The sequence below is a fragment of the Cricetulus griseus genome, chromosome 4, assembly GCF_003668045.3.
Source record: "Cricetulus griseus strain 17A/GY chromosome 4, alternate assembly CriGri-PICRH-1.0, whole genome shotgun sequence".
NCBI classification, from domain to species: Eukaryota; Metazoa; Chordata; class Mammalia; order Rodentia; family Cricetidae; genus Cricetulus; species Cricetulus griseus.
The window spans coordinates 96,263,486-96,276,888 of NC_048597.1; the positions used below are offsets into that span (position 1 = coordinate 96,263,486).

At 47.0% G+C, this 13,403-nt stretch overlaps 1 protein-coding gene across 1 annotated transcript in view; it reads right to left on the reverse strand.

Annotated features, from left to right (window-relative positions):
• The window catches only part of Ccdc60 (coiled-coil domain containing 60), a 145,247-nt gene that overhangs the window by 73,278 nt on the left and 58,566 nt on the right, over positions 1-13,403 (reverse strand). The window contains exon 2 of the mRNA XM_035444174.1: positions 8,671-8,750. Coding sequence (XP_035300065.1) covers positions 8,671-8,750 — 80 coding nt within the window. The remainder of the gene's footprint in view (positions 1-8,670; positions 8,751-13,403) is intronic.

Genomic DNA, 13,403 nt, shown 5'->3' on the forward strand with positions numbered 1-13,403 from the left:
AGATACAGGCAGAATGAGTGTCAAGTGAGAGTCATGAGTGAGTCCCTGCATCTCTCTCTCTCTCTCTCTCTCTCTCTCTCTCTCTCTCTCTCTCTCTGTGTGTGTGTGTGTGTGTGTGTGTGTGTGTGTGTTTGTGTGTGTGTAGTACAGTCTTTGTATTCAGGCCAGAAGACAACTTGCAGGGGTCAGTTCTCTCCTTCTGCCATGCAGATCCTGGGGATCAAGCCCAGGACACAGGCTTTTACTCACTGAGCCATCTCCCTAGCTTGTGACCTATTTGCTTACACAGCTAGAGTGAAATATGTTTCTTTGAGTTTGAGTCCCTTAGGTTATGTGGGGGAGACAGAGAGAAACGATATTATGATCCTGTTGAAAATGACAGAGGATTTAACATCAGCATCCATTGTTGGTATTTTGTCTTCAGGCTTCTTTGCCTGAAGGACTGTAACTGAAAGTCCCACGGTAAAGGAGGAATGGAGAGGAGTTCAGTCATGAGTCAGCTTATTCCACCCCCCTCTACACACACACACACACACACACACACACACACACACACACACACACACACACACACACACACACACACCTTTCCTAAAATCCTAGTAGGAAGTGTATGGACCAAGGGCCAAGTTAACTCATTTGTGTGTGTGTGTGTGTGTGTGTGTGTGTGTGTGTGTCCAGCAAAAAGAAAAACATATTTGTGCTCTGCAGAGTGAGGGCCTGTCCTCCAACTTTGGTGCTAAGGAGGTCTTTGTCTCGTCCAGGACCACCAAAGCCTAAGGAAGAAGGAGGCAAGGGTGGACTGAAGGGATCTGGATCATCTGAGAGGCATGGGATTTCAGGCTTAGGTCTTCTGGCTTCCCTTCTGTTTCAGAGCACTGAAGGAACCATGGGGAATAGGTGATTCCCTGCATGATGGGTTATTTTGTCCTTTCCTTCCCAGAGGCCCCTGAGGAAAGGTCCTGAATCCATTCAGTGGAGACATCAGAGAAATGGGATGGCCGGTCCAGGTTCACAGAGCTGACAGGAGGCAGGCTGGGCCACTGGCTTTCTAAAGCTCATATTTTTTGAAATCTGGAAATATTTTCAGGTTGTCTCAGGAAACTGAACACAGAAACAATAATATAAAGCCTCCTTTCATTGGTCTATTCCTGTTGGTCTCGGTTTTATTCACCTTCTATTCTTTCCCTCTGATAATCAGTCTGGGAGGTAGGGATCGGGTTGATTCACCCATGGCCACCCAGATAATGGCTGGCAGTGGTAGGATTTGGACCCAATTCCAAAGTCCGCCAACTTGTGACTACACCAAGAGAACCCTCCAGGCCTCACTATAAAAATGGCCTACTGCTACTTATCTGTGAAAGAATTTCTCTCTCTCTCTCTCTCTCTCTCTCTCTCTCTCTCTCTCTCTCTCTCTCTCTCTCTCTCTCTCTCTCTCTCTCTCTCTCTCTCTCTCTCTCTCTCTCTCACACACACACACACACACACACACACACACACACAGTGACAAAGGGATTAAAGGTCCCAGAGATTTTGGTGTTTTGATATGAACACTTGGTCCTCTGGCCGAGTTCTTTTGGGATGTGAGATGCTGTGAGGAAGCCTTTGCCTCGAGGAGAGGAAAAGAACAAAATCAGATATTTACCCTTAGCTGACAGTGTCAGGAGGAAAAGCAGAGGAGAAACTTACCCAGGGACTCTTGTTGACTGTAGGCATCGGATGCACGGAGACACAGAGACAGACAAGGAATGGGCAGGGCACCTGGGTCACAGCCACGATGCTAAAAATGCAATTAACTTGAGCCAGGTTGCCCCAGTGCAGCTGTGTGGCTGGGTTTATTAATTCTGAGTCAAGGACATGGACCAAATGTTCGTTCTCATAGAACATACAAGGGGCTCATTAGTAGCAACTTTGCTGGTTTCGGAGCATGGAGGAGATGTGATTGACATAGATCTGCTTTTGGGTACAATCCAGAAATTTCAACTAGGACTACACCCAACACATCCAACACACCTACAAGCACACACACAAATCTCAGGTCTTAAACAGTTCTGTGGCTTTGAGACAAGAAGGGCAGTGAAGAAGCAAAGGCAAGAATCAGGGTTGGGCTTTGGGGGCTATGAATGTGCAAGGCCTGAGGCGAGGGCTGATGAGATGCAAAAGCTAGAGATGGATGAACTCAGCGGATGCTTGAGTTCAGCAATAATGCATCAAATGTTTAAATTCACTGATTAAAACCCAGTCTCACCCAGAAAGGGATTTGGATGAGTTTGGTCCCTCCTGCTGATCCCCTTTACTCCAAACCCCAATTCCAATTAATAAAATGTCGTTATAGATACCTCAATTTCCTCCTGCAGCTTCTAATTTAGGGATGATAAACCTGTGCCATGACATCAGCCATGGTAAACGGCTGAGAATCTGAAACCAAATCTGCACTCAAGGGAAAACAGCACTGTGATCCATTGGTGATGTCTTTCATGGGCTCAAGGTAAGGGCACATGTGCAATGTATCTGTTATCCTGTATTTATTTATTTATTTATTCATTTCAGTGATAAGTTTTGTAACATATTTGGGGAGCAGGGCTGGGGAGATGGGTCAGTTGGAAAGACTGCTTGCTGAGCAAGTATGAAGAAAAGCTAGGTATGGCTGCATGTATTCCCGTAACTCAGACATATGGAGACAGAGACAGCAGGACCCCTGAGACTTGCTGGCTTCCAGCTTCACTGAGAGACCCTGTCTCAGGAGAGCAAGGCTGTGAGTGGAGGAGAAGGTCTCCTGGCACCCTGCTCTAGCCTCTGCACGTGTGTGTACCCACTCACAAATGTGCATATACAACACACACTCACCCCCATAAACACATGGGAGGGAGGGAGGAAAGAGAGAGTAGGTACCACCTCACTCTACTTACAAGCCCATACACAAATAATACTTCCAAGTGAATGCCAATGACATTATCAAACATCATTAACTTATAAAATAGCCCACGAAATGGGCTGGGGTGGTAAAAAGCGCTGCATTTCCTCTTGACTTTATGAGCTAGGAAGTCGTTTCATTCAGGCTCCTTGGTTCACGAGCCAATCCCTGAAGAAGGACATCTTCTAGGAGTACGTGTTCAGGGACCAGGCCTATGGCAGCCCTCATGGAAATCCAAGGTCAGAAAGTTCACAGACTGGCATTTAGATCATTCCAAAGGGGCATGGTCTCTTGGCTGAGCACTGCTGCAATGCAAGGGCTGTCCCTTTCCCCTCCTCTGCCCTGCCCTGCCCTGCCCTCCCTCCCCTCCCGAGTGTTCTTTGTTCTCTAATTCTTCTTAATCCACTTCTCCATGTCTTCTCTGTGCCGGGCTTCTGCTCCTTTCAGTAAGTGTTCTCTAACCTCTCAGCTTTAGCATGGTACCTCTGGCTCCCCCACCTTTTTTTATTGCCTGGTACCTTACTCTCCCACTGCCGGCTGTTTGACTCTTGACACGTTTTTTGCTGTGTAAGTGAGACTGGTGTGTGAGGATCATCTTCAGTTTCTAATTCATGGCTCTGAGTCTCAGGGCCCTGTGTATGACTGCAATAGATTGAAAAGGTGGTCCCCAGTGTGCAGACTTTTGCATGGAGCTTTTGCAGATCTTACCATGAGTGGAGTCTCTACTTCCCCGTTAATCGGGGTTGGGCTATGGCTTACTTTGTCCACAGAACACGGCAGACGTGATGTTTAACCACTTCCAAGACCAAATCTCGAGGTCTTTCTGGGGACCTCACTCAGACACCTGGAGACCAGGCAGGCACAGGTTAACCTTGAGAATGACACAACATTGTGTTCTGACCAAAGCCATGCTATATCTGTATGACCTCTGAACACGGTCAGCAGAGCCACTCACCCAGTTCTCCAACAGTACAGTTGCACAAGAGAGTCCAGCAGAGTTCAGAGGTATCTTGGTTAGCCTTAACTGTCAACTTGACACATCTTAGAATTACCTGAGTGGTAAGTGTTGATTGAGAAATGGCCTGGCTTGCTTGGCCCGTGGGCATGTCTGGGAGAGATTGATTGACTTGGTTCCTAATTGGTGTTAGAGGACCCAGCCCACTGTGGGTGACACCATCCCAAGGCAGGCAGTCCTGGTCATCACTTACTCACCCAACCTATGCTCTGATGTACTCCACCTGCCTCCCGCTTTGTGTGAGTCTCTCTCTCTCTCTCCCATTCAGTTTCCAGGCCCATGACTTCTCTGTATAAATCATTACAAATCACACACACCAAAATTATCCTCCACCCTCCACCCTCCACCACCTAGTCTAGGTATCAGCAGTCTTGGTGCCACCTTGGTTTGTCCATCTCCAATTTTTTTGCTGGCCGACATGTGACTTCATCCCATTACAAAGCAGACCATCACCTCTTACTGAGGATGAGAGGCTTGAGTTCTGCTCATTGCTTTGTGGTAGCCCACAGAATGCCTCTGGCCATGTCTGTGAGGCTGTTTATAGAGACCTTTAACTGGGGAGGGAAGCCTCACTCTGCATGTGGGAGGTACTATTCCCTGCCCATGGGGTGGGGTCTTGAACTGAGTCAGAAGAGAAATGGAGGAAGCCGATGAAGCAGCAGCGCCCCTCTCTCTCTCTCTCTCTCTCTCTCTCTCTCTCTCTCTCTCTCTCTCTCTGCTTTGTGACTGTGGACGCAGTGTGACCAGCCACCTCACAACTACTGCCTTGCTCTCCCTGATACGAACCACGGAAATTCTTCCTTCCTTGAGTTGTTCTTGTCAGGGATTTGTCACAGCAACAGGAAGACTGACTAATCAATCCAGATCTGAAGGATGTGTGAGTCATATTTCTGCCACGGTAAGGAAACACTGGAGGCAGCACCCTTAGAAAGTGACAAGGTTTATCTCATCTCTTGGTTTTGGAATCCCCACAAGTGAACAGGTCTGCTCTTGGTGCCTCTGGTGAGATGTATGTGGGCAGGGCAGTTCACCTCATGCACTAGGAGGCAAAAAAAAAAAAAAAAAAAAAAAAAGAAAAAAGAAAAAAAAAAGGCAGAAGAGTCTAGGCCCTAAATCCCCTTTGAGACCTCTCAAATGACTTAAGTGTTTCCCAATAGTCTCCACCTACCAAAGGTTCCACTGCTCCACCTCACAGGGCACTGAGCCTACATGGGCCCTGGAGGCTCCAACCCGCAGGAGAGAACCTGAACCTGAACAGCTTCTTCCTTTGCCCCCCAAACCCACCCCAGATGTTTCTAATTGCCTTGCTTTTGCTGTGTTCAGAGTACACAGAATGCTGATGGAAAAACAGTGTCACAGATCTCTGAAATATTTGTAGAATCTGTGCCCTGTTGGGTTTGCTGTGGGGCAGAGGGGCTCGGAATCCATCACCATTTGTTGGTACCTGAGCCCAGCTCGGGGTATCGTGGGTAGGTCATGGCTTTGGGTGGGACATTTCTGTGATAGGGATGTTTGGTTTCCTCAGGGCACAAGCATCAACAAGGGTCAGTGGAGGAAGACAGGCCATTGGTTCCCAGGGTGGGCCAAGAACTGGACCCACGAGGGGGCTCCAGTTGTCAAGCTGTGCTAGCAGAGCACCCGAAATGCCGAGTAGCACAGGCTGCTCTTCCCCACCCAGCATCTGGTGGAACAAGCGGGGAGGAGGCAGTTTGGGCTTCATTCTTTTTTAGCATCATGTTAAATTGGCCATGAAGCCAGGGATGGTGTGATTGAATTATAAGAAGGCTGGAGCATTAAATTAAAATCCAGGAGACAGGGGGTTTTGATCAAGGTGGGCTCGACTCTTTATGGGAGGCCATATGGATCAAAAAAAAAAAAACAGCAAAAAACAAAACAAAACGGCAGAGGAGGCAACATCTCTTTGCTAACAATTCACCTCACTTAATAATGGGGATGCACTCATTGTGTGTGCATGTGTGTGCACGTGCAATTGTGTGTACTCGTGTGTTGTAACTCTCTGCAAGGCAACTTTCACTGGAAAACAGAGCAATTCCTCCTGAAGGGAATTTCCTGATTCCTTAACTGTCAGTGGACCCTGACAGTATGGTTGGTGGAACTTCTCAATGCCATTCCTAGGCTTCTTGCTTGTGGCTCTTCTGTGTGTCCTTGTCTTCCTCTCTTGTTCACATTCATCAGTCAAGCAGGCTGACCCTGTCTTCTGATGAGGATGTTAAATCCTAGCTTATTCCGGATCTGTGTCAGGCGCCAGTGACAGATTCCCTGTCAAGGGAAGGATGTCAGAAAAGCCATTGCATCACCTGTCCATCACTCATCCCTAGTCTCATGAGCTGGTGCTGGCTCTCCCTCCGTTGTCTTTCTCGAGGTTTCTCCCAGAGGTGTGCTAGTGAGTGTTCACCAGCCAGTTGTGTGTGTGTGTGGGGGGGGGGTGTGTGCAGCGGGGCAGGAGGCAGAGAAGTCCTGATTTGCTTACTGATTTCTGTCTTATTCCTGTGTTTTCCTGGAAATTTAATGATGGGTTTTAGGTGCAAGCTGATTCACCCATGCTTGTCAGCCTCTTGAGCCTAGGTCACCCTGATTTAGGCAGGAATCTGGGGCTCACACAGATCCAGGCACACATAGGCCTCTTTGGCATTAACAGCTGCTAGTAGAAAATGCACAGGTTGCTATGGGGAGCCTCACTTAATGCCTGAAGAGCCTGGTGTGCTTCTTTGAGGGGACTCTGAGTTGGCATTTGCTGGTAAGAATGGGCACAGCTGGGCTGGAGAGATGGCTTGGCAGGTAAGAGCCTGCAGCCGCTCTCACAGAGGACCTGAGTTTGATTCCCAACACACAAGTCATAGTTGTTTCTAACTCCAGCTCCAGAGGATCTGATGCCTCTTTTGGCTCCTGCAGGCCCTGTACTCACAAGAGCAAATGCACATATGCACATAATTGGAAATAATAATAAAATAAAAAGAATGGACAGGGGTGTAATGGTGTCTTCAAGGATCGATCGATTCGGTGCTTGGGTCTTTTTGGACCCAACGTCCTGTAAAGCCTGGAAGACCCTCCAGGTGGCACCATGGAGGAATTTAGTGCAAGACTCTTGGGATATTCCTCCTTAGCTAACAAAATCTTCCTTATGGACTTCCTGGTTTGCTGGGCGGCCACCTGCTTGTTTTGTCCTCCTGCGGTTCTGTGCATGAATTTCTGATGTTTCCCCCTGTTCTTATCAGAGCACAGACTGGATAAGGACACTCTTGACCTCACTTAACCTCAATTACCTCTTTAGTGGCCCTTGTTCTGAATAAAGTCACACCAGGCTTCAACTCCGGGACTTTCTCCAGGGCAAACATGGGAGGAGTAATTCGTTCACAGGGAGAAGCACACACTTGAAACATGGCCTGTGCTTGTTAGTGTGTGCTTCAGCTAGGAACCACACCTTGGCCTTTAAGTCTTTCATTGTTCTTCAACCATTTCTCCCCTTTCACTGTGTAGAATGTTCTAGTTTGCTCTCTGTGGCTGTAACGAAACATGGACGGAAAGCAACTTGGGGGAGCAAAGGGTTTATCTGGCTTACCAGTGCAGGCTATAGTCTACCATTCTGGGGAAGTCAAGGCAGGGACTTGAAGCAGCTGGTCACATGACATCCACAGTCATGGGCAGAGAGAAATGAGTGCATACACATGCCTACTGTTCTGCTTGCTCCCTCCTTGTCAGTCAGTCCAGGGTCCAGACCTGGTATAATGCTGCACACAGTCAGGGTAGATCTACCCACCTTAATTAACCCACTTTAGAAAAAACCCTCAGAGTCATGGCCACAGGCTGACCCAACCTAGACAGCTGAGACCCTCTTCCCGGGTGATGCCACACTGAGTTAAGCTGACAATCAAAACTAAGCATCACACTGACTTAGCTATGTCTCCAGCCCTAAATGCTTTTTTATATTATTGAATACAGTTTGAGTGATAGTATTTTGAGTTAAGTAAAACATTACCGGAATTGCTTCCATCTGTTTCTTTTCAAGAGTGGAGAGTCACAAACTTAAGAGAGTACATCATGGCACGGCCCTGGAGAGTAGACAGGGCTACTTCTTCTATGGAAAGGTCTTTCTTGACCATTTGCTTAGCCCCATTATCTATCCACTACCCCCTCCTTCCCATCCTCCACTTGGACTCAGTTATCTCTACACTGCTGGACAGAGGCAAGGGACCTTCCAGGTGATGAGGGGTGAAGGAAGACTTGTGCCCCTCCTTGCAGTCTGGCGTGGAGGGGGCAGTGTCTAAGACACACTGATTCTCGGTGCACACCTCATATGTGTTTTATGCCAAAGCAAACAGATCAAAAAGGGTCCACACCTCTTACTCTACCTCAAGTTGCTAAATCCAAGGCCCCATTTTACCCTCCTGCCAGTTCCCTGGTAGGAGCTAAGGGGTGAAGAGGAAAAAGTTTTATCTAGGGGTGGACAAGATGGCTCAGTTGTTAAAGAGCTTGCTGCCAAATGTGAGGACCCCAGAAACCCACATAAATGCCAGTTGAGCTTGATGGAGGACCCATAATTCTCCCTGAGACATCAAACCAAGATAGAAACTCCTCTCTCTGTTCTTTCCAAGGTTACCCTTATGTAAGTAATCCAGTGGATGCCTAGGGAAAGGCTTATGTGCCCCCCACCTCAATGTCCCCAGCCTAACTGGCAGCGCCCTCTGGCTCACAAGTCCTTCCTTATGGGGCTCTCACTCACCGGCTTCGAACAAGATCCTTTTTGAGGTTTACGATTTCCTTGTCTAAATACCTTATGCTTCTCACTGTCTTCTCTGGCACCTGATGGACAGACAGGAGATGAGAGGAAAGGGACATTAATACCATTGCTCCAGGTAGAGTGGTATAACAGAGGCCCCGTACCCAGCAGATAATCAACACACAAAGAGAAAAGTTCCACTCCAGCTCATGGTTTGGGAGGCTCCAGGCTGTGGCCGCCTGGCCCTGTTTTGCTTTGAACTTGTATCAGGGTCAGGGTGTGTGGTACAGTGCAATGGCTCATTTCACAGCTGGAAGGCCAAACGGAGAAGGCATGCACCCAGTGACCCAGAGACCCAGAGACCTCTCACTAGGCTCTGCCTCCCAACAGCCCCATACTGAGGCCCAGGGCATCCAACATCCAAACTGTAGCGATGCCTGTCCAGGCTGGAAGGCTCCAGACATCTGCGCTCATCTCTACATTGGTAGGGGCCACAGGAGCACAGTGGGCACGGTGAGGGTTCTGGAGGAATGTAGCTGAGTTCTCATCTTGGTCTGTCGAATGACTAGTTGTGTGGACTGGGTGGGAAGCATTCAATCTTTCTGGGCTGGTCAGCATCTTTGGGAGAATGGGAGAGTTGTCTCTAGCCCTGCCTCCACCCCCCCCCCAAGGTTGAAGACTAACTGAATTGCCAGATTCCTGAGTCATAGCAAGCATTAGGCAGTGTCCAGAGAGCTCAATAATTAAAGGAGCTGTTGCCATCCTCAATGGTCTGAGTTGGATTCCCAGAACCCCACGGAGGGAGGGAGCAAAGAACCAGCCTAATTATGCTTGGACCTCCACGTGTGTGTGTGTGTGTGTGTGTGTGTGTGTGTGTGTGTGTGTGTGTGTGTGTGTGTTATGAGCATGCCCCCCCATGGATACATGTGTGCAGTGGTGTGTGCATGCCCCTCCCATACAGACAATTAAGTAAAAAAAAATAACTTAAAATTGAGAAAAAGAAAGAACAAGGACTTAAAAAATTATTACTCTTTGTGTCATTGACAGTTGATTTTTAACAACTGAATCCATTCCCTGCCAGTGGCTTTGACCTCTTTATGCTCACACAAGTAGGATCAGAGTGGAGTACCCTGGGAATTATTTGAGCTTTCTCTTTTCACTTTTTTACTAGCCTTAACCAGACATTGGGTAAAATGTACAATCCACAACTTCATTAGACAGAACTGGGTCAACATTTAAAAAGGTGATTTAATTAATTATTCTTTATATGAAATCTGCCTTTCTTAGGACCCAGTTTGGAGAAATACTTGTCAGAATACTTTCTTACTTTGAAAGTAGTATTTCCCCTTAGGATCTTATGTAAGTAAAAAGAAATGCTAAGTAATGATGGGAAATGGGTCCCCTCAGATAAAGCTGGTGGTAGACTTATTGTGGAAGCCTTTCGGAAGGACCATTCATCCAGGACTTCCAAGTACTTTAGAAGGGAGTTTTCCCCGAGATCTACCATCTGCAGTTAAGCATCCTGCAGGAGACTATTCCTGACAGGTGTGGGGGATCCTCGGCAAGACCACTCAGTTGTTTATGAAGGCAAACTGCCTGCACGTCTCTGATGGGGAATGCTTTTCTGTAGGCTTGGAATATATGCTTCTCTTATTGGTTGATGAATAAAGCTGTTTCAGCCAATGGGCAGGCAGGATGTAGCCACACAGGAAGTATAGGCAGAACTACCAGACTAGGAGAATTCTGGGGAGAGGATGCAGAGGGTGAGTCATGCTGGAGATGCCATGTAGCTGCCGAGGAAGAAAGGAACCGAGGTATCACCGTAAGCCAAGACCACATAGAGATATACAGATTAATAGAAATGGGTTAATAATTAAGAGAGTGCTAGCCAATAAGAAGCCTGAGTCATCAGCCAAACAGTTTATAATTAATTTAAGCCTCTGTGTGTTTTTTGGGGACCAAATAGCTGCCGGACTGGGCAGGACAGTAACTTCTGGCTACACACTTCACAAGAAAGGACAGACTAAACAGTTCTGATGTATCTAGTTGGCAGAATGCTATACAGCAATTAAAAGTGACGTACTTTCAATGTGGTGATGAAAGTACCGTCAGTGATCTACGGGGATGTTTTGCATTCTTTTAAGTGAGAGGACAAGTTAGAAAGCACTATCTACAACATGATTCTGTTTTCACTTTAAAAATGCAAATATATTTTTCACACAGTGTTTCCTCTGGGGTTGGGGCTGTGGCAGGCTTTATTTATTTTTTCTTAGCTGATGTAGATATCATATGTGTTCTGGGATCAAACACAGGCCCTCATGCCTGCAAGCTAAGTGTTTTACTCACTGAGCCATCGTCCCAGCTATCACATGGAAACCTTTTCCTGGGCAGGGAGGTGGGGAGGATGACACTTGGTAACCAACCCATGACAATGTCCAACTTTTAAGTACATTTTTAAATTTTTACTTTATTCTTAAATTATATGTACACATGTCGCTCTGTGCAGGTGAGTGTGGGTGGCCATAGAGACCAGAAAGAAGTGGATGTTGGGTCTGCTGGAGCTAGAGTTACAGGAGGTTGTGAGCCAACAGGTGTGGGTGCTGGGAATTGAATTTGGGTTCTGTGGAAGGGCAGAAACATTCCTAATCACAGATTCATTTGTCCACCCCGTGTATTATTTCCATGGGCCACTGAGGTGAAATCTGCCAGCATATCAGGGGTCCATGTCACCACACTAGAAAGAGTCTATATGGCTGCTTTCGAGAATTTACAGCCCTGTGACAGCCCGATACATCTAGGAGACAAGATTGTCAGCGCTTCAGTGGGTCCTCGGCAATCACTCTCACTGTGATATTTTTTTTTCTTACAGTCACAATCAGTGATAGTCACCTGGAAGAGGGGGTTCTGGTTCTTGGGACACGTGAGTACCATTTGATATGAACAAAGCTAAATGTTTTTATTTATTTATTTATTTATTTATTTATTTATTTATTTATTTATTTATTTTGGGTTTTCGAGACAGGGTTTCCCTGTGGCTTTGGAGGCTGTCCTGGAACTAGCTCTGGAACTCACAGAGATCCGCCTGCCTCTGCCTCCCGAGTGCTGGGATTAAAGGTGTGCGCCACCAACACCCGGCTAAAGTTAAACGTTTATGAAGCATCCCTGAACTACTCTTTTAAAGGGAATCTTGCTTCATAGCCCAGAAAATCCTCAAACACACAATCCTCTTGCCTCAGCCTCCCAGGTGCAGCCACCACCCCAGGGTTCCCAAATTGCTTCTTTTTACAACCACTATAGAGATCACTTAGCCTATCTATCTATCTATCTATCTATCTATCTATCTATCTATCTATCTATCTGTCTATGAATGGGAAGCCTCAAAAGTACAGCCCCAGTCTACAGGGCAGCACAGATGATGGTGTCTCAAGAGACGCTAATGGTGCTGGGTTGTATCTCCCTGGTAGAACGCTTGCCTAGCAGGTGCAGAAACAGCAGTGGTGGCAGCAGCAAGAACAGCAAGTGAGACTGCAATGAAGCTGCACAGTGACATCATAGGGCAATGCAGTATTCCTGGGTAGTAATGATGGAGTCAGCACAGCTACTACTCTGCCACTTAAGTAAGAGTGCTCTAGGGGCTGGCTCAGTGGTTAAAAGGCTTGTTGCACAAGCTTAAGGACCGGAGTTCAGATCCCCAGAACCCACATAACTGCCAGGTAGACATGGAAGCCCTCTTGTGAGTCTAGTTTGGGAAGGTGGAGGTGTGGGATTCCTGGAGCAAACTGGAAAGCAAGACTAGCCACATTGGTGAGCTCTGGGTTTGATGAAAAGACCTTGTCTTGTTGAATAAGGTAGAAGAACAGTGGAGGATGGTTCCTGACATCAACCTTGGGCTTCCACATGCACACACACCCATGCACATGTGTGCCCCAATATACAAGTAACCACGCATGTGCAAAAGGCATACCCACATGCACACCATCTGCCATACGCCATACATACATGAAAATGAAAAAAAGATAAAAAAAAAGTACAGTGAATGCAATTGCATGTGATACAGGACACTTGCTTGTGGTGATAACTGTCTGTGTTACTGGCTTACATGTTTGCTGTATTGCATTTTTATGCATTTCTCTTATTTATATAAAAAAAAATTTGCTCTAAGCCAGGCTGCTGCTGTGCTGGCGGCAGCCTTGGGTGTCCCATGTTTATCCAGCCTCCTGACTGTATTGCTTTCTTCTGTGATGGATTTAATCTAGGGTGGTTTTGTTCGCCAAGTCCTGAGCAACAGGGTTAGGGTCTCTCATGCACTCGAATATATACAGGCAGGCTGTGCCTCCTAGTTTTGTACAAGTGCAGTCTGTGATGTCTGATGACTGTGAGACCCAGCAATGCATTCCCCATTGGGACACCTTGTATGCACCTTGCCCCAGCAATCCCACTGCCATCCAAAGAGATAAGGCAACATCCCCATGAGGATGTCCGACACAGCAGTGTGACTCACCCCTGGGCCTCGGTGCCCAGCAAACAGGCACTGTGGGGCTAAATCATGATTTGCCCAGACAGTAAAATGGTTTGATTCTGTTGCCAGTGTTTCATGTGGCTGTAGATGTTTGTTTATTGGTGTGAGAGTGTGGCAGTGAGCTATAATTTCAAGGGAAAATGTCATAAGGAAATTAGATCACAGAGAGTGCTCATATTTCCTTTGTCTAGAAATTTCTAACAATTTTCTATCATCT